The sequence below is a fragment of the Mauremys reevesii genome, linkage group 7 (genome assembly GCF_016161935.1).
Source record: "Mauremys reevesii isolate NIE-2019 linkage group 7, ASM1616193v1, whole genome shotgun sequence".
NCBI lineage: Eukaryota > Metazoa > Chordata > Testudines > Geoemydidae > Mauremys > Mauremys reevesii.
Window position 1 is genome coordinate 80,541,139 of NC_052629.1, and position 26,249 is coordinate 80,567,387.

A 26,249-nucleotide genomic window follows, 5' to 3' on the forward strand; every position below is an offset into this window, starting at 1 on the left:
CTGTCAGTGAAGCCAACTTTCATTCCTCTGGGTTCAACAAAGGCGAACTCAGAAAGAAGTTTGTGTTTCTCCACCTAGTGAACATCTGAAATCCAAATTCAATGGTCTTTCTATAGTAAACCTCTTAATCTTAGTGACTTTGAGTTCTTGCTGTTATACTATAATTGTAGTAAAAAGGTAGCATTTTATTTGTTTGCTGTGGAACTGAACTAGTGCAAAAACTATTCCCCTGGTTCACGCACAGGGATGAGAAGCTGTGTTTTCTTTCAAAATCACGCTCTGTTCATTGACAACTGATCCATGCTCTATGTGATGGTATCTGTCATCACCATGGTCCACTCAAGGGTCCATTTACTGTTAAAATATTCTAGAGCTTCATCCAGTCTGTGTCACTGCCAGAAATAAAACCCAGAACTACAGACTCCCAGTCTGTACTCTAATCGCTATAAAATGTTACTTCTATAAAGGTAAAATTTACTACTGTGCAGAGGGCCAGCACAAGGCCAACGCCCCACAAAATATCACTTACATCCACAAACTAAGGTTTTGGTAGGAGTTAAGGAGGCATAGACATTGTACTGCCCTCTGCACAAGGGTGAATTTCACCTTAAGATTAGAATTTGTGCAGATTTTGACAAAAAGTTGAAATTTGCTCTGGACAAATGAGTACTGGAAATCTGTTCAAGACCAGGTTTCATGTGCCTTAGAGAAGCCTCAGCTGTGTAGAAGCCACAGCCACATTGAACATACAGGTATTTACAACAAACACATACCCTCATTGCTTCCTGGATATGATCTTGTCGTACAAGCTCAGCTGATCGGTCCATGTACCACTTCAAACATCGGATCAGTTCTCTGAGTAAGAGACACATTGACAGAAACATCAAGCAATTAACTGAAAGTGGCCAACCCTGAAACCTTCTGGTTTTTTTTTTAAACGACTTGGCAGTTGTTTCCTTAGACAGCAAGAAATGCAATGTGCTCTCTTGTTACACTCACTTCTAATAATTAGGCATATAAGTCTAAACAACCAAGTTTACAGTAATGACATATACATTAATTTAAATGTAAAAAAGAAATTTCTGACACCAAAAAATAACTCTCCGTCCATAATTAACTCAGATGGCAAGAAACAAAGAATCAAAAAGGGGTTATAACAAATCACTTCAAATAAAGAAAATAATCAGTTTACAGAAAATAAAATACATGTAGTATTTCTCTTTGGCTAAGCAATCTGAGTAAGGCTCTTATAGATAAGCAATTTTCAGAAACTGTTTGAAACTGGAAGAGACCAACTTATGTAAAAACATAGAGAAAATACCTTCATCTAATTTCCTGAAATGCACAAGACTGTTTAGAATGCCCGGAGGTATTACATATGCTCAAGAACAAGTTTGTTTAGACACCAGCTCATCAGAAGAAAGTAGAACTGCAAATAACATTTCCCTTAGATCAAAGATGACACTGATTATTAAAAATTGTGAAACTGCTTTCTCATCATTCTGAACTTCACTGTGCTTTGTGATCCCATACCAAGCATACAGTTTCCAATCTGTTTTAAAGAACATTTTTAATGTAACCTATTTAAGATTTTTTCAATACACTATAGCTTGAGTCTCCTATAATATCAGGACCAAGAATGATGGAGCTGGAAGATTGTTGTCTTTACTTTGTTTTGACCCAGTTTGGGAGCCACTAAATTATGTACAAGAAGCAATTTGGAAGAAAGATAAATTACAATCCTGGCTAATAATTGCTACTGCTTTCTAAATCTGACTCATGAAGTAAGATTTCATTGTAATATACTGGAAAAGAAGGCTCACCACTCTTTTGAATGTTAATGGAAATTAATTTTCTAATTCTCTATTGAAATGAACATTCTGCCTTTAATCTCACAGAATAGAATACCTGGATCTAATCTGAATACTTGCCCTCTTCTTTGAAACTAGCCATAGGAAGAGGTATTAGAGAATAGGTGATTTGTCTCCCTAAAGTGGAAGCTATTGGTTTTGTGCCAATGGATGCATTCCTGATAAGAAATGTAAGAATCATTTCCATGATCTCTGCTTAAGTTTCATGCAGGCCTCAAGTAGCCAGCATCCTTCTAGTATAGGAAGGTTGGATGCTCTGTGGGGCCCATCAAACAACACAGTTTCTAATTAGTAGCTGCTGAGTGACTTCCTCACTTCACAGCATTCCTAGCCCCTGCAGGCTAAGACTGGAACTAGGACTGGCATGACATTCAGCAGCCTCTCTCTGTGGCTAGATTTAGAAGTCATGCTACGATTTTTTTTCTCCAGAATGTTTGCTTTTGAATACCAGATATACTCTGCTACTGTAAAAGTGATGACCCTGGTGCCCATACTACTCGGAAGTCTGAGAGTGTTACTGTACGGAGTGATGACAAAACACAACCTACTTGTAAGCCAGTGCTCCTGCAAAGTGTTTCTGAATGTACATGTCCATAACAGGTCGGAAATGGAAATATTTGCTGTCACGTAGCAGATTTATGATGAACACCTGCGGAAGATAGAGAAGGGAACCCATAACAGAGCAAACTGCACATGTCACCTGGGATTAAATGAACAAGCTGAACAGGCTAAGAAACAGTCAGATGTTAATGCTTTTTTTTTCATATGCTGACAATGGAAATGCTCCTCTTTGACTTATTGTTTGCCCCTCCCATTCTGATGGATGTAATCCTTCTCTCCTCATATTTTGGCTATGGTTATCCTACTCCTTGCACCCAATAAAGTTACAAAAAAGTACAGGTGTAGAACCTCCAGCTGAATCTCTCACACATTTTAAGGTAATAAGATAATAGCAATAAGGCATGGTGGTAAGGTAATAAGAGCACAGGAAATACTGACCACCAGAGAAAGAAAAGTACTAATTTAATGGGATGGGGTTACTTACCAGTGACTGGAAGACCAACAGGCCATACTTTTCTGTATTGTCATCCAAAATCACAAACAACGTGTCTAGAATATCTTGCAGGAACTGAAATGGTAGGAAGAGACAGAGAATTTAAATCTACAAACCCTGCTTACATTCAATAGCACTGCTTTTATTCTCAGATGTGTCATACTTTCCTATGTCTTTACCACCATTCTGCAGGAACAGACCACTTAAGATTCACCCATAGTATGTGTAAGAAAAATGACTTATTGCCAAGAATGTCTCCCTTCCCATTACAAAGAACAATTATAAAAGAAAATGAAAGAAAACAGAAACATTATTTTATTACAAACTATTTTCATTTAATTTACATAGTGTTTGCCTTTCACTGTCTCTGGGCAGATCAACAGTATTGCCCAAGACTGACAAAACTGTTCACTATTCTGCAGTCCTAATAGCATGTCAGATAGCATTCCACATCTGACACAAGCACATCCACTGATTCACAGTAAACAGTAATTGTTTCAAGACATGGTTAGTACAAAATGGTTGTATTTTACAGCACAGAGATTCAGGTTTTTATTTTTTAAATCAAGTATCTGTGCAACAATTTAGCTATATAATGTCAGCCCCTTTTGTCCATGACATGGCAGGCTGCTCAGTGTGCTGATCTCCCACTGCTTTCCATTTCAATAAATAGGACCCACTGGAGAAGAAGATAGCGAAGTGACAGTGCTATAGGTAGGATGACCAGATGTCCCAATTTTATAGGGATATTTGGGGCTTTTTCTTATATAGGCGCCTATTACCCTCCACACCCTGTCCCGATTTTTCACACTTGCTGTCTGGTCACCCTAGCTATAGGTGAAACTGATAGCTGGCATTGTAGGTTAGCTTTGTGCAATCTATTCCACCGGATTCTCTGATGTGGAAAAACAAGAAAAAAAACCAAAATGATTTATGAAGTTCCCGAAAAAAAGATACAGCTGTCACTGAATGGCAGTGAATTCCAAAAGGGAGTCAGACACCACTTCACTTGGAATATGTTAAGTCCACATATTTTTTACGATTTCCTAAAGAAAAATTCTCCCTGTGCAAACCCTTGCTGTACTGCATTGAAGACAAAATTTATTCTCAAAATTATGGAATTTTGTGAAGAATTCAAATATGGACATGGAGGAATAGGCCTGTTTTGCTCATAGTCATATAAGTCAACATTCAATAATTAGCATTATTAAAAAATGAGTACTATTGGAGTGGGCAGGTTTTTTGGGTTCACTATCCCAGAGCCCAAACACATCTCCTTCCAAATCTTAAATTCTGCAAAATAAATTGCAGGAAGGGCTCTCTGCATTTCTGGAACTAGTGGAAGGGATAGCCACTGTCTTCATATCTGGCATGCATGTGTCCTTCTCCAGGCTCACAAGTGTGTGGATGTATTCTGAAATATCATCTTTGATCTGGAAAAGCCTGGGGCATGTAAGATAACAGAAGAGTTGGAACTCAGCACAATAGAGATTGCCAAAATTTCTTTTTGTTCTGTATTGGAAGGAAAACAAAACCTTTTTAATTTTTTTGCAAAATGAAATTGTGTCTAAACATCTATGTTTGGATTGAAAAGGCCAGGTTTTCAAATTGGGGTTTCTCTCTCTCTCCCCCTGGAAATGACCAGAGAGTCCACCCTGGACCTTGGAAATGTTCTTGTTAAAAACTTAATCAAAATACATACATATCTGTGAAACATTTCAGTGTTGGTGAAACAGCTTACTTTGATGAAAAAACATTTTGTCAAAAATGTTCTGATCAGCTCTAATTTTGAGGACTAAGGAGAGATTTGGAAAAGTGGAGAGAGATAAAGAAGGCCTCTTGTAGATTGTTAAGCAGTTGGTGTAATGATAAGGGAGAATGATCTACTTGCTCTGAAGGGAAGGATCTGGGCAAGACATAGAAGAAAAGAGACCTAAAAAGTTGAAATAAATCTGATTAGCCATCTGGCATTTTCTGAGCCTATTCAGGTCCAAATGCTGAAATTTTTTAGGTTTGTCAGTCATAACTAATAGACAACACGTTGTTGCTTTGTGAACAAGCAGAGCTGCATATTTAGCTCAGAAATCAAATTGTCGACTGGAGTTTCAGTTCCATCATTGCCTCCATGCAACTAATGAATTTTTGAGTATTCTTGCTTATTTAGGAAGGGAGTTCAGAGACAGCCACCTTTTCAATATTTCCACACAAAAAACATGGTTAATTTAGAGGTAAGGTTGCTTAGCTGTACTTTCTCACAACAATGCAAATACTAAAAATCAAGGAAATCATAAGTTAAGGAAACGTTCACCCCAAACACAATAATGGCTAGAGACCCCTTTTACAATTACAGACAGAAATCAAGTTTTTACACATTCATCCTGAACACACAGGCTGCAGACCCCCAGCAGACTAGACCTGAGAGTTCTCCCATAGCTCTTACAGGCCAAAATGATAGGTGCAGGTTATATAATCAGATAACAAAAGACCATCCGGGTTATTTTAATTTATAGACACAACAAAGAAGGTTTCCTTTCTTTCATGTTGCAAGAGTAAGAGGAGGATAAGGAGTGGTTAATTACCAGTACAGAAACTGGAGTGCTTCGAGATGTTTTGTCCCTACGGATGCGCACGTGCCCATGAGCTTTTGATCAGAGATTTTCCATCAGCAGTATCTGTGGGTCTCACCTGCACCCTATGCATAGTCATGGTCTGGATTGAGGGAATATAGGAAAGGGAATTAATCAATTAATGACGAGTTAATGATGGAATTATCGCTGCTAGGGATGCCATCCTGAATCTCTGCAATTTTTTGGAAAGTGTTCAGAGACCTGAGGTCCAGGCAGGAGCACCGCCAGTTTTTTTGGCGCCCTAGGCGGCGGAAGGTCTCATGCCCGAAATGGTGCCCCCGACAGAGGCAGCGGACGGTCCCACCCCCTAAATACTGCCGACGACCGGGGCGGTTGCTGCCCCCCAAATGTTAGTGCCCTAGGCGACTGCCTAGGTCACCTAATGGGTTGCACCAGCCCAGGGTCCAGGTTCAGTCTCCATCCCCCTTTTCTCTTGGGACCCAGGAAGTACCTGGAGTAGAAGTCTTTTTAGGTGAAACTGTGAGGAACCTGTTCAATTGCCCCCCAGCAGCAGGAAAAATTCTACCTCTTGCCTTAGGAGACCCTTGTGAGAAGGGTCCCTCAAAAGGGATGAGGAAGAGGGAATGGGGCTGAACTGGATGGTGTAACCCGACTATAATACTTCAAGTATCCATCTGTCTGATCTGATGTATTCTGGGAGAGGTGTACATCACAGAGTAGCAGTTGGGCAGGGTGGTGCACCACAGGATCCATAGTGAAGTGATTTGTGACCCTGGACCAAATAGTCAAAACGAACAAGAGGCTGTACTAGCAGCATTGAGAGAGGCCTGCAAAGAAGCTTTGGTATTATGTGGTGTAAAGAGGTTAGCTGGGGCTCATCCCTCTCCAGGGCGGCGGGGAGCCATACTGCCTCACTATACACTGTTGATGTCTTGGGGGAATTAGTCCGGCAGTGGGAGTCTCCCTCGGCGGCCCTTGCAGCAACTGAAAGAAGCACAGAAAGCCCGGGCCCTAAGTCAGGGCAGGGCAACAGTGAGTCAGGTGCTCAGGCCCTCAGGCAGGATGGAGCAGTAACAGTACAAACAGTAGCAATAAGCCCAGACCCTGGGTCAGGGCGGGGCAAAAATGAGTCAGAAGCTCAGGCCGTCAGGCAGGGGCTGAGCGGTAGTAACACAAACAGTAGCAATAAGCCCAGGCCCTGGGTCAGGGCGGGGCAACAACGGGGGGAGGGGAGTTGAGAGTGACCTGCGAGCGACACTGCTACTGCGAGGGGGAGGGAACAAGATGGCGTCGGAGCGTGAGTTGGGCAGGAAGTGGGATCGGTGTCTGGCCTACTCGGTTGTCAAGCTGGATGCTAGTTTTGGATTAGGAATTGTTTTCTCAGTTATCTTCTTTAAAAGAAAGACATGGCCTATTGCATTTGGGTCAGGGATGGGATTAGGAATGGCTTATTCCAATTGTCAGCATGATTTCCAGTCTTCATATCTTCTCCATGGCAAATCTGTAAAAGAACAGTGACTAATGACTTAAGAACATCCCAGTGGGACGAAAGGAGAAATCATGGTTATTCCTCATGGTTATTCCTGAAGTGCCCCTGGAGTAAGCCAATGTTCTTCTGAAACACTTATCGGTTGCTCTTTATACTCCAACAGGCTGTTTATGTACATGAAACAAAGTTTTGCATCTTGTTTTGTATTTTCTCTCTGGAAAGGGCCAGGAGAAACTCTTCTGAGAAATAAAAAAAACAAAAGTGGACCCCTCCCCCTCCAAAAAAACAAAAACAAAACAAACAAACAAACAAAAACGTGTCAGGCGCTCAGGCAGGGCTGAGCAGTAGCAATGTGAACAGTAGCAATGAGCCCAGGCCTCCAAAGGACCTGGGAGAGAGGAAGACTGCCACCCACGAGTTGGGTGGCAGGCGGGATGCAGGCCTTCCCACTCCACTGCGTCCCAGCCTGGGGCCCTAGCAGTGGCAGAAGACCTGCTGCTGTGTCAGTGGGGATCCTGGTTGCAATACACTGACATGGGCTCTGGCAGTGTTGCTGGAGAATAGGATCCCAGTGCCTGCTTTTCTTGATAAGTCTTCTTCTGTGAGAGCATTCTATAAAATTAGTCAGCATAAGAAGCTCAAGGGTTCCAGAAAGCCCATTGTGGAGGTGTATAAGGAAAGCAAAAGAGACCGTAAGGATTCTCCTGCCAAGGTTGGCAGGTTGGAAGTTGGCTCATTCCAGGGGTCTTGTCCTTACAGTACACTGCTGGAGAGGGAGGCTGGAATGGAAATGTGGTGGAATCCTGGACAGAAATGTCTGAGTCCAAGGAGGTGTTGCCTCCCTGTATCTAACAGAGGAGCTAGGAGTATTGGTACTGTTGGTTATCTCTTTACTGGTGGTTGTGTTGGTACTGGATTCTGAGTTGGAACCAGTGGCTGACTTTTAGTGTGGAGGTGCACAGAAGCTGGGCAGTATGTCAGGACAGGTGGGTACATTGGTACCGGTAGGAAATCCCTGTGTACCTTTCAGTACAGCGGATTCAGGCTGTGACTTGGAGAGCCTCGTGATAGAGAAAACTGGTTGGTATCAGCAATTCTGGACACTGCTCCTCAGGCTGAGGTGAGTTGAGTGGTGGTGGAGACTGTATGGATGGGTGGTCCATATGTTCCTTATGCACAAAGCCTGAGGAGAGTGCCTGGATTGGGGTCGGTGGCAGTTTCTTGAAATCCTTAGGTTGGAGGGCTCCAAGAGTACTGACAATCGTGCTGAACAGGGCTGTTTGTCCTAAGACTTCTCAGTATGTGTGCTGGAAGTCTTGTTCATGAGTACCGACATCTTGATACCAGAGGAGGTAGAAGCCTCGTTGTACCCATCTTGCCTTCTCAATCCCTGGCCTTTGGGGTGACTTTCCCCTTCTTTTATATGCCACATATGGGTGTAGTGATGTCTGTTCTTTTTAGACGGCTTTGAACTCTCTGAAGCTACCCTTTCTCTGCACACCGGAGCCAAAGTCGTCATCAGAATGCTCTGAGAGGTTGATGCAAATGTATGCACGGGGAGTTGGACCCTGAAGTGATGGTGGCTCTCAAGGACTGCTCCATAAGAAGTAACTTTAGTCTGTCCTCCCTTAGCTTCCTGGATCTGCTCCTGAAACCAGAGCAGACCTTACACTTTGTAGGATGTGGGACTCTCTGAGGCAGCCAGAATGCCCGTTGCCAAGGGGAACGACCCGTGGCAGGTCTGGCAGGGTTTAAAATCCAGGTTTTTGGGCATAGCCCAAGGAGGAAGGCTGCAGACAAAGGAGGTAAAAGGGCAGAGGCCCTTGCTGTGAAAAACAAGGGTGGGGGAACCTCCAAAAGCACAGCTTGTACCAAGAAGAAACAAAAATAAGAAAATAATAAAATAAATGGTCAGCTAGGTATGCTAAGCTAGCAGACACCACAATGCTCCCTCTCTAGCTACAGGTGGTTGAAAAGGAACTGGAGCTGCAATGGGTCCGCTCCTCACTAATATACCATTGGTCCAGAGCACGAGGATGTGTAGGGAGCAGGCACAGAGATGTGGACACTGCTGGTGAAAAATCTCTGATCAAAAGTGCCTGGATGTGTGCCTGCGTAAAGTGGAGCCCCTTTCGGACAATAATTCCAAGGAGAAGCTGTAGTTGGCAGGGATAATATGGATTTACTGTGTGTTTCTGGAGTTTAGGATTTTTGAATTACAGTGTTTTAAATTCTCAGCTTTCATACATTTATTTTCTTAAACTTGTCTAAATTCTCTTTCAAATGTATTAAATAACTGCAACATTCTAATGTTGTTATAGATTAATGTGTAATGTTCAACATTATCTCAATCTTTAACTTTTTTTGGTCGAGGAATAAAGCAGAAACATTAATTTTATCTACACACTGAAAAAATATATATACAAAACCCTGAGCCCCCTAAAAAATACCACGTACATAACATCTCAGATAACAGTCATATTATCTGGACTTTAAAAATTGACAGCAGAGAGTCAATCACAGGAAGGCCTCTTCTGGTTTGCTCCCTCAAATACTTTGTTATCATAAAAAATAATTTTTCCATCAGTAAGAGTGACCATTAGTTGACTCAGTACCTTAACAATTTCCTCGCCATTGACATGCCTCAGTCTTCCTAGGATATCCATTACACGGTCTGGGTAAGCCTTCCATTTTAAGAGGGCAAGCAAGTCCACTGCAAAATGATACAAGAAAGGAACATGCACTCTGATATACTATAAAGCACAAGGACACTGAAGAATGTCTAGTACAGGCAGTACATGGCTGGGATACTAAAGTTCAGAATCAGTATGACAACTATCGAGGGCCCAGACTGGCCATTAAAAGAAAGACATGTTTCAGTTTCCACTGCACGTTTAGATCTTGTCTGTGGTCTCTCTCCTGCTTTTAATGCAATATGATGAAAGACTGAAACATGGTATAAGTTTAAGTGAAGCCTCTAAAACAGTTAACAACAGTTCAAGAATCCTTCCCATAACAAAAGCTTGTGGGTTAGAAACACACACAGAACCATTCAAAATTTATAAACAAGTAAGGTAGGAAGAAAGCCACCCCCAAGATGTGATAGAGATTGAAGAGACGATACTTGTTCCACGAATTACTCCTCACCTCAAAGAGAAAACCTAAGGAGTAAACCTAGAAACCTACATTATTGCGAAAGAAATGAACGGTGTTTAAAAAGTAAAGGTTGTATTTTGTCTTGATGTTGCATTGTGGGCAGCCACATTTCACCCTTTGGTATCTCTGAGGACTTGAAGTAAGCAACATCAAGCCTTGATCACAAAAACCTTCAATACAAAGCCCAACAGAACTAATTTAGAATTGAGTTAACAAGCTAACTTTGAATTTATTATTCTCATGAGTTTAATCAGAATTAACAATGTTTTATCCTAGCCTTTGTGCCTCTATTTACAGAATATACCTACTATCTCTGTTACAAGTTAGTATGCTCATTTCCTTAAAAAAACCCTTTCTCTACTCATTCCAGTAGCACTGGAGCTTAGTAAATATAAGCACAGCTAACATTAATCCATAGAAAAAAACAGTGAAAAATAGTGAAAAAACGGAACATGTTTCAATGGCCTTGTTTTCAGAAGGGACAGTTATGGTACCGTTCTGGGTGAGTTTGGTGGAGGAGAGCTGGGTGGAGATCGAGAAGGTCTCTTTGGTACTACGCTGGAAAATGAGGCTAGAAGGGATGTTAGGGCAGCCGTTGTAGTCCTCTTTGCAGCAGGGCAGCCCCAGGTACAGAGCATGATTATTAAATGTGCTGTTCTCATCACACTGCAGATACAGAAAGGAAACCAAATTTTACCCAGTTGATTTACTTTATTCCACACATTCATGCCTTGCTAGCCTGAATTATTATTTGTATTATCATAGCATCTAGGATACCTAGTCATAAATCAGAATGCCATCGTACAATCCTCTGAGTGCACAGAAAATCTATACACAGAAACCTATACTTGCCATCCTCAGGTACAGTACATTAAGTCACCTGTGCTTAAGAAAATGTGGTCTCCCACTCACAGATCTCTTCACAACTTTTAAGGATCTTCCAGATGTAATCTATCTGTTTGAGATATAGATATATAGATATATATATATATATATAGATATATATATATATATATATATCTATATATATAGATATATATATATACACTGAAGGAAAAAACTAGGGTAACCTTGTAAGGACAAAATTACTCTGCTAGGGTATTGCTGAGCAGGATTATGGTGTCTCACATTACTAGTCTAGTCCATAACAGCATGTTTTCAGAGCATAAAAGTGTATAGTAATAACATACCCTCATAGCATTCTTGGGTGGTTATGAATACTAGTGAGACTGAATTTAAAACCAGAGAGGAGTAACAAAGGTCATTATAATTTGAGGAGGAAAATCAATTGTACCTGAAAAATGACACCCATCTATACTGAGTCCTATAAATTGGGATCTGTTATAAATAGGTTCAGAATCCTATCACTATTTCCTCATGTAATGAAAAACAGCATTATCAGAAATGTAATGACAGTTACTCAAATGTATCTACACTGAAGTAGGGATAAATGGGTGGCAGGTCTGCAGTGCAGCATTAGAAGAGTTGTGAGCTATGGTACCTTATAAACATAAAGCTCATGGATATCATCCGATAGGGTGGTGCCATCATCCCTCATCAGAGGAGTGAATGCAAAGCCAAAAAGCTTTTTTTCTCCTTTGTCTTTAGCTGCAACAGGAAATAAAGAACACAGAGAAACATTTCTGCATATGCTGCAAATGTGTGTGTGTATATTCCCCTCCCCCACTCTCTATACTACACACTCACTCCTTAGCCTCTCTGTATTTCTAACAACCAATGCATGAAGCCACATCAGGATTAATTTTTCTATCTAATCTATTTATCTATCGATCGATAGATAGATAGACACACACACTGTACTAGGTTGCAGTTTATGCTATTGATCACAAAATTAGTCTCTACAAATGTAAAACAGACAAGCCTTTATCAAGATTGTGTTGACCAGAGTAAATCATATGCACAACTTGAAAAAACAATATGTCAAAGAACACAGTAGGAAAACAATATGGGAGTCTGTTGTCCTGAACAGCATGTTCTAATTTAGACCCTTTTTTTATATTCTCTAACAACTCTTGATAGCACCATTCCAAACACTGGATCCTTAACACTGTACTTATTTTACTCTAAGATTCCCTCTTCCAGTGACTTAGCATTTTAATCTTCTACTTGTAATTGAAAGAAATCAACATTTTTAGATTTGTTTTGGACAAAGGATTATGTTGCACTCACTGGAGCAATGCCTGAACTCAAAGCGAAGGTGAGACCCACGGAACCTGTCAATGGGGATGGGTAGCTTGATAATTTCCCCCCAACGAGGGCTGTTACTGTGGTAGAGGACAAAAGAGTGGTATGCACTTCTGTTTGGCTCTCCTGAGCCTAAACTGATACAGTCCTGGAACAAAACAAAAAAGAAAGAATAAAAGACATCACACTGCTACACAAGTCATTTTATTACATTGTGTGAGCCTCATGCTGAGGTTACTGAAATCTAGAGTCTTTTTTTCTCTGTATAATTCATACCCTTCTGCAAACACGAGGACAGAGATAGAAGGAGAATCCTGGATGCAAAGGAATCTGAAGTTTTTTGAAGGGAGATTTTTAGACTGTGCTTCGGATCAGAGGTACAACTCTGGGACCTGTGTCTCAAGCGGCATTCAAACAGGATTTCTTTGCTTTCCGTTTTCCTCAGATTATTATTTAGTTTAACCGTTGTATCAAGTAAGTACAAAATATATATTAACAAAGAGACCAGAAGGAAAAAATGGGTAGTAACAGATAATTACTCACTTGTAATTAGGCTTCTCTTAAAACATTATTTAGCTAGATTCCTACTTTTGGGTCTCAGCTCACTAATGTGATTCAGGGAAGAACTCTCTGAGCTCTCAAATTTTTTTGGCTCTTTGAAGCACTGGCCATACAACCTCATTCTGAGATCAAATGCCAGTGCCCTAGTGCCCTTAGATAGAACATTTTATTTCATGTCACTGAGTAATGGCAAGCAAAGAACATTCAGGTTAATAATTACCACCTAATGATACCAGAGTGGATTCCCATTCTTGGAGACTAAAAAACTCCAGGGTAGTCTTGACTAATCTATACATTCTCAACCCATGGAGGAACAAAAACTGTACATATCAATTTAATTTAGGAGTATTATGGAAACTTCCTGAATCCCCCATTCACAACAGGGGGATTCCTGTTGGGAGAAATAGTGAGCAGGTGGCAAACAGCTGGAGAAAGGGCCGCATGTTCCCAAATTGGAGATACTCCAGGGTTTGTATTGAAATACGGATATATAAAAAGGTAAAGCACAAGTGCATGCACTGGGCTGGACACTTGCAAAGCAACCTGGAAGCTCTGACTACACCATACATCTTAAAACAAAGCAGAAAAAGGACAGCTGAAAGAATCTGCAAGTATAACTTCCAAGAAAAAATGATTTTGTTTATGTTACCCCCATTGCCCCCCAGGAAAATAGTAACCCAGTATTTGGATTATTGATTTTTTATTTTTTGGGTGGGGTAGGTTCCTCCCTTTTAATGTTTTGAACTTCTCTATCAATTTGAAATATGTATATGGAAGGAACAGAACAGAATGAATTCCAAACAGAACAGGTGCAGAAAATGGCTACTAGGATGATCCAAGGAATGGAAAACCTACCTTATGAAAGGAGACTCAAAGAGCTTGGCTTATTTAGATTAACCAAAAGAAGGCTAAGTGGAGATATGATTGCTCACTATAAATACATCAGAGGGATAAATACCAGGGAGGGAGAGAAGGTATTTAAGTTAAGCCCCAACATGGACACAAGAACAAATGGATATAAACTGGCCATCAACAAGTTTAGGCTTGAAATTAGACAAAGGTTTCTAACCATCAGAGGAGTGAAGTTCTGGAACAGCCTTCCCAGGGGAGCAGTGGGGGCAAAAAACCTAACTGGCTTCAAGACTGAGCATGATAAGTTTATGGAGGGGTGGTATGATGAGACTGACAATAATGGCATGAAGCCGATCTGTGACTGCTAGCAGCAAATATCTCCAATGGCTGGGGATGGGACACTAGATGGGGAGGGCTTTGAGTTACTACAGAGAATTTGTTCCCAGGTGTCTGGCTAGTGGTTCTTGCCCACATGCTCAGGGTCTAAAACTGATCACCATATTTGGGGTCGGGTAGGATTTTTCCCCCCGGGTCAGATTGGTAGAAACTCTGGGAGGTTTTTTTGCCTTCCTCTATAGCACGGGGCAAGAGTCACTTGCAGGTTTAAAATAGTGTAATTGGTGGATTCTCTTTAAATCATGATTTGAGGACTTCAGTAACTCAGCCTGAGGTTAGGGGTCTGTTACAGGAGTGAGTGGGTGAGGTTCTGTGGCCTGCAATGTGTAGGAGGTGACTAGAGGATAATGATGGTCTTTTCTGACCTTAAAGTCTACGAGATTATAATGTAACAGAATACTCTGGGGGCACTAGGACCCAAGTGCCACCCCTCCCCCAGGGAAAACGGCAGAGAGGAACCAGCCAGAAGGAACAAAAGCAGCCAAAGCAGGGAACACTGGACATTCAGACAACTTTCTAAAACTTTGACTGGATTTTCTGTGCCCTATGCTGACTGGAGGTTTGCTTCAAGAAAACCCTGCGCAGATACAAAATTTGTATCTGCATTAGATCCACGATCTGCAAAAATGGTCCATGGATATAAGGTGGATATCTGTAGAGTTGCAGGGCTCTAGCTCCAACCCTCTCCCTCCTTCGCAGTCTCTTCACCTTACCCCCTCCCTTCCCTATCAGCCTTACTCTCCTTCCCTATCCTTTATATTTAGCTTATCTCCTTCTAAGTAACCCCACAATAAATAAATATAATCATGTAACTAATATGACATTTGCTGCCATTACAGTGTTTACACTGTAGGATATAACAGATAAACTGATCAGCACTATAAGGAGTTTATATCATGGAAGTAGATATGCAGTGAGATTGGATACAGGCCTGGGTGAATGGTTCAATACTATGACTGGAGTTAGACAAGGGTGTGTGTTATCATCAATCCTCTTTGCATTGGCGATAGATTGGGTGATGAAGCAGGCAACACAAGGCATCATGGATGGTGTAAAATTGGTTAGCAGAGACTAGTTACACAACCTTAACTTTGCTGACAACATTGCTTTACTGAGGCCAGGTCTACACTACTGGCTAAATCAGCACTGCTGTGATCACTGCAGCAGTGTTGATTTAGCAGGTCTGATGAAGACATGCTTAATCGATGGGAAAGCACTCTCCGATTGATTTGTCTACTCCACCTCTCCACCAAGAAGCATAAGGGAAGTCGGTGGGAGAGCATCTCCCATCGACACAGCGCAGTGTGGACACTGCGGTAAGTGGATCTAGCTACATTGACTTCAGTTATGTAACTGAAGTAGTGTAACTTAGATCAATTTACTGCCATAGTGTAGACCAGCCCTAAGTATGACGTGGAATGGAATGACTGCCCTTACATCAGAGGTAGAACAGGAAGCAGCAAAATTTGGACTGAAAATAAATGCAGAGAAAAAACAATATTATGAAAATAGAAAACTGGACAACAGATACAAAGGTGCACATGGATGCAAAAGAAATTGAACAGCTAGAAATGTTCTATTACCTGGGTGTGTGTGATGTCATTCAAAGGTGGCAGTGGTAAACATATTTGCACAAGATTAGGAAAAGCAAACACCACTTTTGGAAGGATGACCAAATTTGGTCAAACAGATCTTCACACCAAATGATAGGTCAGATTATACCATGTGATTGTACTGAGCATGTTTCTGTACAGAGCAGAGACATGGCCAATGACTGTGGCTAACAAAAAGAGATTGGAGGCTTCCCATCAAAGATGGTGGAGGAAAATACTGAATATTTCATGGAAAGACAAAATTACAAATATAAGAGTAAGGGAGCTGAGAGAGCAGGACATGTTATAAAATATCATCAAAGAAAGACGGGTCAGCTGCCTGGGATATATATACCATAGGGAAGATGAGACATGCTAAGCAAGTATTGAAATGGGTATCTGAGAAAGGAAAGAGAAAGCAAGAAAGGTCAAGGAAGAAATGACAGAAGACAGTGCCAGAGGACACTGAATGATCTGGCATCAGCTGGGATGAAGTACCACAACAACTAGTGAGTGACCATAATCACTGGAGGAACTGGACTTTCCAATTTGTCAGCAGCTCAGGAGGAACTAAGATTAAAGGTGAGGTTTCTCTCTTTCTGCATGTCCCCTCACCCATACAGCAGATTTTTGTATATCAGAGTTTCCCAAACTTGGGACACCGCTTGTGTAGGGAAAGCCCCTGGCAAGCCGGGCTGGTTTGTTTACCTGCCCTGTCCGCAGGTTCGGACAATTGCGGGTCCCGCTAGCCACGGTTCTCTGCTCCAGGCCAAGGGGAGCTGCTGGAAGCGGCGCGAGGATGTGCTGGCCACCGCTTCCAGCAGCTCCCATTGGCCTGGAGCAGTGAACCGCAGCCAGTGGGAGCTGCAATCGGCCGAACCTGTAGACGGGGCAGGTAAACAAACCGGCCTGGCCCACCAAGGGCTTTCCCTACACAAGCGGTTGGGAAACACTGCTGTATATGATGTGGCAAGGCACCTTTTTGGCCACGTCAGCCTCAGCATTTCTCTCTGTGGTGGCAGAGGTACAGCTGGAGTAAGTCAGTCCTACTCTGGAGGTTTTTAAGTTCTTAACTTTGGTTTATTTACAAGGTCAGGCTCAGGGTAGGCTAGAATAGTTCTCTTAAGCAAAAGAACCCCATAATACAAAAGAAACACATCTTCTTGATCCCTGACTAGAGTATTAACTTATTATGCTGGTTTCTGGTTACTAGCCCTTCCCCAAAACAGACGTAAATTCAATGTTTCCTGTGTAAGGAGACCAGCCTTCTCACCTAAGAGAACCCTTTTCTTCCTGCTGCCCCTAACCCTGCTGCAGCTTGTTTCTTCTCCCTCCTCCCACTCTCTCACTGGAGGAGGGGTTTTTAAAGGTCACTGGAAGCCCCTTAATGGGACTCACATGTCTCAAATTAACCTGAGATAATGTCTTTTCTGTTCATAGGTAAAAGGGCCTTCACCGTTCTAGGAATGATACACATGATACACATGCCCTCTCTTATAGCTGTGAGGTTTGACTTTGTCACAATGATCAATAATTTTGTTAATAAGTACTTATTGTTATATCACGTGCTTCTACATATAGTAGAAAAACAGAGTTTATTTGTAAGGTGCCAGTTCCTGAAGCATTCAAAGTATAGGAATTCATATTAACTAATAATTCCATCTCACCTATCTTTCCCTCCACTACAATAAAATGGTCTTTTTATCCTGTTTCTCAAAAGAGACTTAACACTGAAGTGCCCATGTATCAAAATCATTGTCACTCAATCTACTTAATACATCCATTCTTGCTTGTAATTTGGTAAGAAATTAGGTGGATCTCTTGTAAGAAAGTTATTTGTGCTCCTGGCTTCTCCGAGGAGGACCCAATGCTCTTTTATTTACTTGGATTTGGGATACCTTTGAAATTAAATGATATATTTTTAAAATCAGTCACTTATAAAATAAAATCTACCTAACAATCTATATGTGTCTCTAACCTCTCAAATCTGTGATATCTGAAACTCTGTCCTAATTCCTTACATGACTTCACCATCATCCAACAAAGGAAATACTCTAAAAGGTTTCATTAAGAAAAAGGGAAACTTTAATCATAATTATTATTGAACACATCAATAATAATAAATGTGCCAAATCTATATAATTAGTCAACATATAATGTTGATTCTAAGTAAGATGAACTGAATATATTGCCAGCTCTCTGAGCATCCTCATTTCAACAGGATGGGCCATTTCAATATCGACCCATATTTTTGTTATTATTTATATTATAGTAGCACCTAGAGGCTACAACTGAGATTGGGGTTTCATAGTACTAGGTACTGTACAAACAGATACCATAGCAAGAGACAGTCCTTGCCCAAAAGAACTTACAATCCAAACAGATTAATTCAAGTGGATACACTCTCAAAATGGAGAGATTGTGTGCTCAATGCACAAAGAAGCTCATGTGTTTTTAAACTTCAGACCAAATATTTAATTGAAACATAGAAGGCCAGATTCTCAATTCGTATCAGTCAACACAGCTTGACTGAAAACAATGGAGATATTTCAATTTACACCAGCTGAGGATCTGACCCAAAATTCAAAAGAATGTTATACAGCATTTCAAATGTTCAAACAGTTGTCCAAAAAGGAACTGATTAACAACAACTGAGGATTCCTAAATAGGAAACACTGTGGAATATGGACTATTGGATCTGACATACCTAATAACAAGTAAGCAAAATATCCATCCTAGTGCAATAATAGCCCACAAGAGGAAGCAGAACTTTGCTCCCATTAATCTGAATATCTGTATAGTTTATTACTTCAGAATAGCAGCATGAAACATATCAAATTTAACATCTATTGAACTGAATTTAGATCACTTCAAAAATGCCAATTGCCTATATGCAGAAATAATCACTACCACATAACAGAAACACACTATATGGAATTAAATCTGGAGACTAATCCTGTCTCATCTCTTTGTTCACTGTGGAGTTTTCTGCTTGATGTAAAAATTTTGCCAATTCATCTGCCAAAGTAAAAGCAAATGAGACCAGCCATCTGGGATTACTGTTAATTTAGTGGGGTAACTTATCATTGAATATTAATATCCTTGTCATTGCAGAAGACAGTTGACCTATCAAGTGTATACTGGTGTTGTAAATCTATAGAAAAACCCAGAAAAACAGAAAATGTCAGCTCCTCAAACATTAGATTTCCAGTTTGTGTCAGCCTTCAAAATGCTGTAAAGATTAGATAAAGAAAGTTTGTATTCAAGGTCTTCCTCTTAATTTAGGTGAAGATCTCCAAGAATGATGAGCTCTATCACTTTTAATAGTCTCATCTTTGTAATGGATTTTAAGATGTCTAGGCATCCATTTGCCAAAAACCTACACAGGTTTATTACCCCAGGTGTTTTCAGTATGACACTAAATTAATATTTTTTTATCTTTTATTTTCAGATCATTCTGCTTTTGTTTCAAACTATTTGCAAAATTTCAAGGTATTTTGTTTTACACTTCATACATGTGGTCTAGTTAATCTTCATTTTGTGCATTTAGAGCAAGTGTATACTTGTGATGTCCCTGCCATTTCCCATCAGGAGTGAGGCAGATATCACTCAAGGTCAGATAGGACTTTGATATTAAACAGAAGGAGAAGCTGCTGCTGCAAAGACACTGTCAGCCAGAGAACTTCAGCTGCAATAATTCAACATAATAGGAAAGAAAATGCAAAAGAATGCATTAAAGATTAATAATTTTTATTGTAAACATTAATAGTAAGGAGTTTCTGGAAGAGCTGCTTGATCCAATATCTTCAGTGTTTATATTTGTTTTCCGAGAAGGATCACCTGAGTTCCTGGAGGCTGCTTACACAGTGGGATGCAGACATTTTCTCCAAGTTTCTTTTGTTTAATTATAGGGTGAATTTAATAATTTTTAGTGCTTAATGGAGAGGAGAGACTGATATCAATTCTCTATTCCAAGCATACAGTAACTGAGCAGAACTGCGCAAGTTCCTCTCAATCAAAGCACCACAATTCCGATTCAAAATATATTTTGCTGTTCCTGGTCTATGGCCTATTCTGAACAGAGATTGCTGCTTGTGATAAGGGGTGCTAAATTACAAAGCAGTGTGAGGGAATTTCCATTAAAATTAGACTGAAATTAGACTAAAACCACCAAACTTGTTGACTTGGGACATAATTCATATTTGAATACAATGCCTTCTACAGACTTCGGTGGGACAACCCAATAATTTTAAGGACATCTCAATCTCTCCCTAAAAGCCCAATTCTGTCATCCTTACTCATATTTTTGTATGCAGTGTTGTTGTGACTGTGTTGGTCCCAGATATCAGAGAGACAAGGTGGGTGAGGTAATATCTTTTATTGGAGCAACATCTGGCTGGTGAGAGAGATAAGGTTTCGAGCTTACACAGAGCTCTTCTATAGGTCTGGGAAACTCACTCAGAGTGTCACAGCTAAATACAAGGTGGAACAGATTGTTTAGCATAAGCAGCTAACACAAATTTCAAGGGACCATTCAAGATGAAATGGTCCGTTAACATCCCTCCAGTCAAAAGGAGGAAAGGAAAGGGGGGCTTGGTAGTGGGTAATAGATTATTTTAATAAACCAGAAATCCAGTGTCTCTATTCAGTCAGATATAGAGCGACCTATTCAGTCCTCATCCTCAAAGGAAACTTGCACAACACTTTCAAAAAACAAGCCTGGGAGCTTAACTTCATAACTTTTGCTAGACACTAAAAATTGTGATCCTGCCCCACACACCCTGCAGTAGTGGCTCCTTCCCCTGGGGCTGGGCCTGGCTCCCCATTCTGGGCACAGGGTTACAGCGCCATTCACATTGGGCCCAGCCACCCCTCCATCATTAACAGAGGGGCAGCTGGGCTAAACCTGAGCAATGCTGTGATCCCACACACCAGAGCACAATGCATTCATTCAAATTTAGTCAGCCACACCCTTCTCCCCTCCCATCACTGGCATTGAATTCTTGAGTTTTGATCCACTATGAGTGAAAATTTTAACTAAATTAGCTTTTCACTTACTGTTTGTTAATGTTTTGTCCAAATCCCCAAATTCAGAGGTTTACAATTATTTCTCCACTAGCAGAATTGCCCTAAATTAATTCAAACCTGGTAGTTGAATCTTTTTTATCATAGTATTGAAGTAAATAAAGAACTCAAAAGGCCCCAAAAGTTAAAGGAAATAATTTTATTCAAAACTTTCCAGGGTATTAGAGAAGGCAAGAGAAGATGTACATGGAACAAGGAGGTTGATATTGATGTAACTCAGCACAGAAACAAACTTATTTGCTTACCTTCAGGATCTCTCCATCTGCATAAAGAACATACATGGTCACTTCGATGTTCTTCTGAACACTCTTCCCACCTCTCTCAAAATCCCCCTTCTCTAGTGTCAGGTACAAGTCATTACGTATATCACCTAAAATGAGAGACAGGAGTCACATGTTTAAAGACCACATCAAAGATATGGTGCCTCTATGGAGGCAACTGACTGACTTTGTTCTTCAAGATTTTGACTGGAGCCCAACTCATTCCAAGCAGCAAGTTAATAATAAAAAAAAAGAATATTTGACCAACAATGCAGTAAATCAGAGGGTTGTTAGTAACTTTTGTATTAAATCTGAATTCAGAATCAATCATTGCATTATTATGGGTGGAGTGAAGGGAATGGGAAAATAACCTCACATTCTTTTGCTGAGTCATCTGATTTGGAATGATCCGGGTAAGTTTAACAAATGGTCAATAACACCTGATTAACTGTCTCTTGTATGCTTTAAAAATTATATTTTGTAGCAATTAATAGAAAATTAAATTCAAGTAATTCTTTTCACAACACTAATGTTTATTATTACTGTAACAAAAGCAAAAGCTGTTCTTTGTTTTGGAGATCTGTTTGTAATTCAAACCTCTGCTGAGGTGGAGTGGGTGAGAATTAATACATTTCTTTCTGCTGGTTTCCTGGCTAGCTTGCAGACTCCATGCAGGAGTGCTAGGGAGAAAGCACTAGAAATGCCTGCCAATGTTTCATCACCTTCTTTTCAAGTGCTTTCAGAGCAGATGATTATATCCAGAAATACAGATGCTAGAGTATTGGGGGTAACAATCTGTCAACCTCTTGTTGATTTGAATTTGACAGCTTCTAGTCCACTTTTCTAATATTTACTGCTGTTGTGGGAAAATCAGCTTTCAAATCTAATGCAGTCAACTCTAAAGTGTTTATGTTTTGTAACAAAAGGAGACTAGAGAGTACCCATTTTTCTTTAGGTTTTTCATTTATTTATTTTTAACTGTCACTGGCTTCTAAAGATACATTTTTTCATCTGTGTTGGTTTTCCACATAGCATACTGAAGGATAGCTCATGCTAACACTGTGTGAAAAATGTGTAAGGTTAAAAAACAAAAAAATCAAACCCTTTCAGGCAAATATTGTGTTAAGCAGCCCAAAGAAACTAAATAATGAAGTAATGGAATGGCTATCCAGCAATACAGAGCCTGTTTGGAACCATGTTTTTTTCCACTTCAATATTTGGAGAAGCTGATGCATTTAAATCTGTTTATTAACCAGAAGCACAAGGAAAGAGGCAGTGAGGGAAATTATGTATCTGTCATAAATGTACTGTCTTTCTTGTAGTCTACACCCAAACTGAAATGTTCCTTAACCCCGTTCCTAAATCCACTGTATGGATCAACACTACAAGCTTTCAGCCTTGTCTTTATCTCACTTGTTGCTGGTGACAGGTATAACTCTTTAGCACTTAATATTAGATACAGAGCTATATTATTTTGCCAAGACTTCTGTTGGGAGTTATTTATGAACGGGAATCTATATGCAGGGCCTCCTCCTTATCCATTATCCCCACTCCCAATGTGTAGCCCCATGAAGTTTGCAGCCTGAAGCATCTCACAATTAGAGATCTGAAAATGCCAAGGCTAATTAATGGGGGGTGGGAGAGGAGGGAGGGAGGGCGGAATTGTTATATGGAAACTGACAACAGATGTTTCTGAAGACCCTCAAGCATTTTACCTAGGTTTTCTTACTAATGTTTAGTGGTCAAACTTAACACCTAGCATACCACAATTATGGGAAAGCGATAATGCATTTCTAATCAGTCTCATTGCTCAAAATGCAGACTGAGCCATTTATGCACTTGCTATGGGACTATTAAAGAAATGTAACAGTCTGTTGACATGAAAGAGAAAAGTAGGGTAGAGTTGGTTATTTGCTTGGAAATTGCTCCTGGTCAGTCTTTAGTGACAATTGCACCCATTTTCCTTAGAACATTTCATATGGTGAGAGGAATTAAATTACATCTATAAACTAACTTTCTGGAAATACATTTTCATAATTATAATTGGGTTTTTGGAGCCTCTTGCTGGTGACCCCACCTTGCTGAAGACTGACTCTGCAAATACAGAGTTCTAGTGACAGATTGCAAATCAGTTCCTAGCCTGGTTTAATAACAATATTTGATATTTGATATTTGATATTTACATAGCATCTTACATTTCAAGATGTTTTTCTTTGACACTTTACATAGGTATATATAAAGGAAATCCATAAGATACAGACAGCTTCAATACCGTGATTGACATCACAATGAGAAATAATGAAGGGAGAAGGCATTTTAGTCAAGCACCTTGGTGCAACTGAATTTACAAAAAAATGGCTTGGGGTCTGTAATGTTAATGCAGAGCAAACAGGACCTTTTAAAAAATAAGGTGTTTCCCACAGCAAAGGGTACAAGAGAAAAATGTATGTACTTTGACACAGAGAAGGGGTGAGTTAACTTGATCAGGTATTGAACCTATGATTGCAGAGAGTCTAGTTCCAAAATCAGAAGCTTAAACTGCTGAATTAAGTTCTTCACTTTAACAATGAAAATAATTTTACTGTCTTGAAAATATTTATTTAAATATTACATTGGTTTACCACTTCTTCCATTGGCCCCCATGAGTTGGGGTCACATTTCCCTGAGATGGTAGCTATCAGCAGGAAGTTTCTAAGTTCAGAGGCACTAAGATCTTGCTTACACTACACAGTTTTGTTGACAAAAGTCAGGTTTCATTGACAAAACAGCGGAGGTGTACACACTGCAATGCTCCATCTGCCGACAAAATTCGCCTGCTTTGCCGATAAAATAAAACCACCTCGATGAGAGGTGTAGAGATTTTTGTGGCTACGTTATATCGACAAAGTGTTAGTGTAGACACTGCGCTTGGTTATGTTACTGTAAATGGCCTCCAGAAGATATCCCACAATGCCCCTCCTGACCGCTCTGTCAGCAATTCGAACTCTGCTGCCCTTCATTCCCCTCACACCGTCGCTCTGGTGCTGTGCCGAAGACCTGCCACTTCTATAAGGAGCTGGATGCCATCCTTGGCAGCAACCCTACCTCCACCACCAAGAGCCCCATGGATACTTCGGTGGGGCTGGAGGCAATGGACAGTGAACTCAATGGCAAGGACAAAGTCGTGGATGAGGAGGTCAAGATGGAGGATGATGTGCAGCACACGGCAGGGTCACCTGGTGGCACAGTGAGTCAGGACCCCTTTTCCATTCCGGAGGGGTCTAGCCAGTCCAAGCAGTCCATCTCTGGTGCGCATGATACAGGAGAGGAGAACTCTGGTAAGTGATCTTCTTGAGTTGATGCTGCTTGGTTATATGAGGTAGAGCTGTCCTTTGCTCTGTATATTCTAGAAGTGAGTAAAGGGATAGAAATGTACAAGACTAGTTATGTTTGAATGTGCTATACATTCCCCTGTGCAGCTAAGCAGCACGGTGGAACAGTGTGTTAATGCACACCGAGATTTCACGGGAATCCTCCAGAGATATCTCTAGGAAACTTTTGTGTAGGTACTTGCCAATCCTCTGCTGAATGTTCCTTGGCAGAGCTGCTTTGTTTCTTCCCGCACTGTAGGAAACTTTCCCGTGCCAATTGGCAATCACTTGTGCAAGGACCAAAGCAGCACACAGGTGAGCAGCATAGGGACCCATCTGAAGCTGCATGCGTGCAAGAGATGCACCCTTGCTTACCCTCAGGAGTGAAATATTGGCTTTGATAACCCACCTGTGGAAAATGGTGGCAGAATTTACAATATTGTCTCTGGGCCTGCACCAATCCCCTTAAAAAACAACCTAGACCCTTTGCCCCATCTTGAACACCCAACCCCCACCTGGGCCGAACTCACCATGTTTAGGATGTTCGCCAAGATGTGTGCTTGCCAAGGGACAGTGAGAAAGTGATTCGTATGTTAAAAGAGATATATTTTACTGTAATGATTCAACGCTGTGTGTGAACTAACAATCATGCTTCCTTGTATTTTTTCTTGTGCTCCTGCAGATATGGCCTTCAGGAGAACCCTCTTCACACAGGCGAAGTGCCGCCGCCAGATAAGGAAGCGACCAAGGCGGAGCAAGGAGGACATGTTCCGAGAGGTGCCCCAATCCTCAGAGGCCGAAAAAAGAGAATGCAGGGAGTGGCAAGAGACCCTGAGGAAAAAATTTAAAATAGAAAGGCAGGACAGAAAGGAGAGCAAGGAACGCATTTGTAAAGGGCCAGGAGCAGATGATAAAAGTGATGGAGGAGCAAATAGAGATAGTGAAGTCCCTAATCATGTTCCAGGCAGAACACATGCATGCTCTCCCCACCGCCCCGCAGCCGATATGGAACTGCTTTCCATGTCCTCCCCAAACTCCTCCCACACATTCCTTGCAACTTCCCAGAACATCTCGGTACCCCATTCACTCCACCCCTTCGGACAGCTTCCAAAATGATAGCTGGACTTACACACTGCTATGAGAGCCTACACTGCCCTGCGCTCTTATCTCCCTTCCCACAAAGCCTTTTGTTGTTAATTGGTATTTAATAAAAACAAACTCACTGAAAGATAACCAATCTTTATTTGTCTCCTACACGTGGTGTTTGTTGCTGGTAGAAATACATAGTGGCAGTTTGATCATTTGCTGACCTCAAATCCTGGTCAGGAATCATCAGAATTTTCATGCAAGGCAGCATGTTAACAAAGCATGTGTCACAGGTCTCACCCCTACTTTGAACTTTAGGGTACAGATGTGGTGACCTGCATGAACACCTCTAAGCTTAACTACCAGCTTAGATCTAGTCTCGCTGCCACCATCCAGATGTCTGAGTTATCTGGAGAAAACTGTCTTCCCCCCTAAAACCTTCCCCTCCCTGGGTAGCCTTGAGAGGAGACTTCACCAATTTCCTGGTGAGTCCAGATCCAATTCCCTTGGATCTCAAAAACAAGGAAGAATTACTCCTTCCCCATCCCTTTCCCCCCCCACCAATCCATGATGAGTCCAGAGCCAATTCCCTTGGATCTAAAAAACAGGGAAAAAATCAATCAGGTTCTTAAAATGAAGGTTTTTAATTAAAGAAAAGGTAAAAGAAAAAAACCTCTGGGAGACAGCATACAAGCTGATCTCAC

The 26,249-nt window shown here is 40.9% G+C and overlaps 1 protein-coding gene across 13 annotated transcripts in view; it reads right to left on the minus strand.

The window, feature by feature from the left end:
* The window catches only part of DOCK3 (dedicator of cytokinesis 3), a 625,234-nt gene that overhangs the window by 148,403 nt on the left and 450,582 nt on the right, over nt 1–26,249 (minus strand). For all 13 annotated transcript variants that reach the window (XM_039547580.1, XM_039547582.1, XM_039547590.1 and 10 more), the window contains 8 exons: nt 21,095–21,219; nt 12,349–12,511; nt 11,660–11,766; nt 10,653–10,824; nt 9,618–9,715; nt 2,917–3,000; nt 2,420–2,520; nt 774–855 (listed from right to left, as the gene is read on the minus strand). In XM_039547580.1, the coding sequence (XP_039403514.1) occupies nt 774–855; nt 2,420–2,520; nt 2,917–3,000; nt 9,618–9,715; nt 10,653–10,824; nt 11,660–11,766; nt 12,349–12,511; nt 21,095–21,219 (932 nt within the window). The remainder of the gene's footprint in view (nt 1–773; nt 856–2,419; nt 2,521–2,916; nt 3,001–9,617; nt 9,716–10,652; nt 10,825–11,659; nt 11,767–12,348; nt 12,512–21,094; nt 21,220–26,249) is intronic.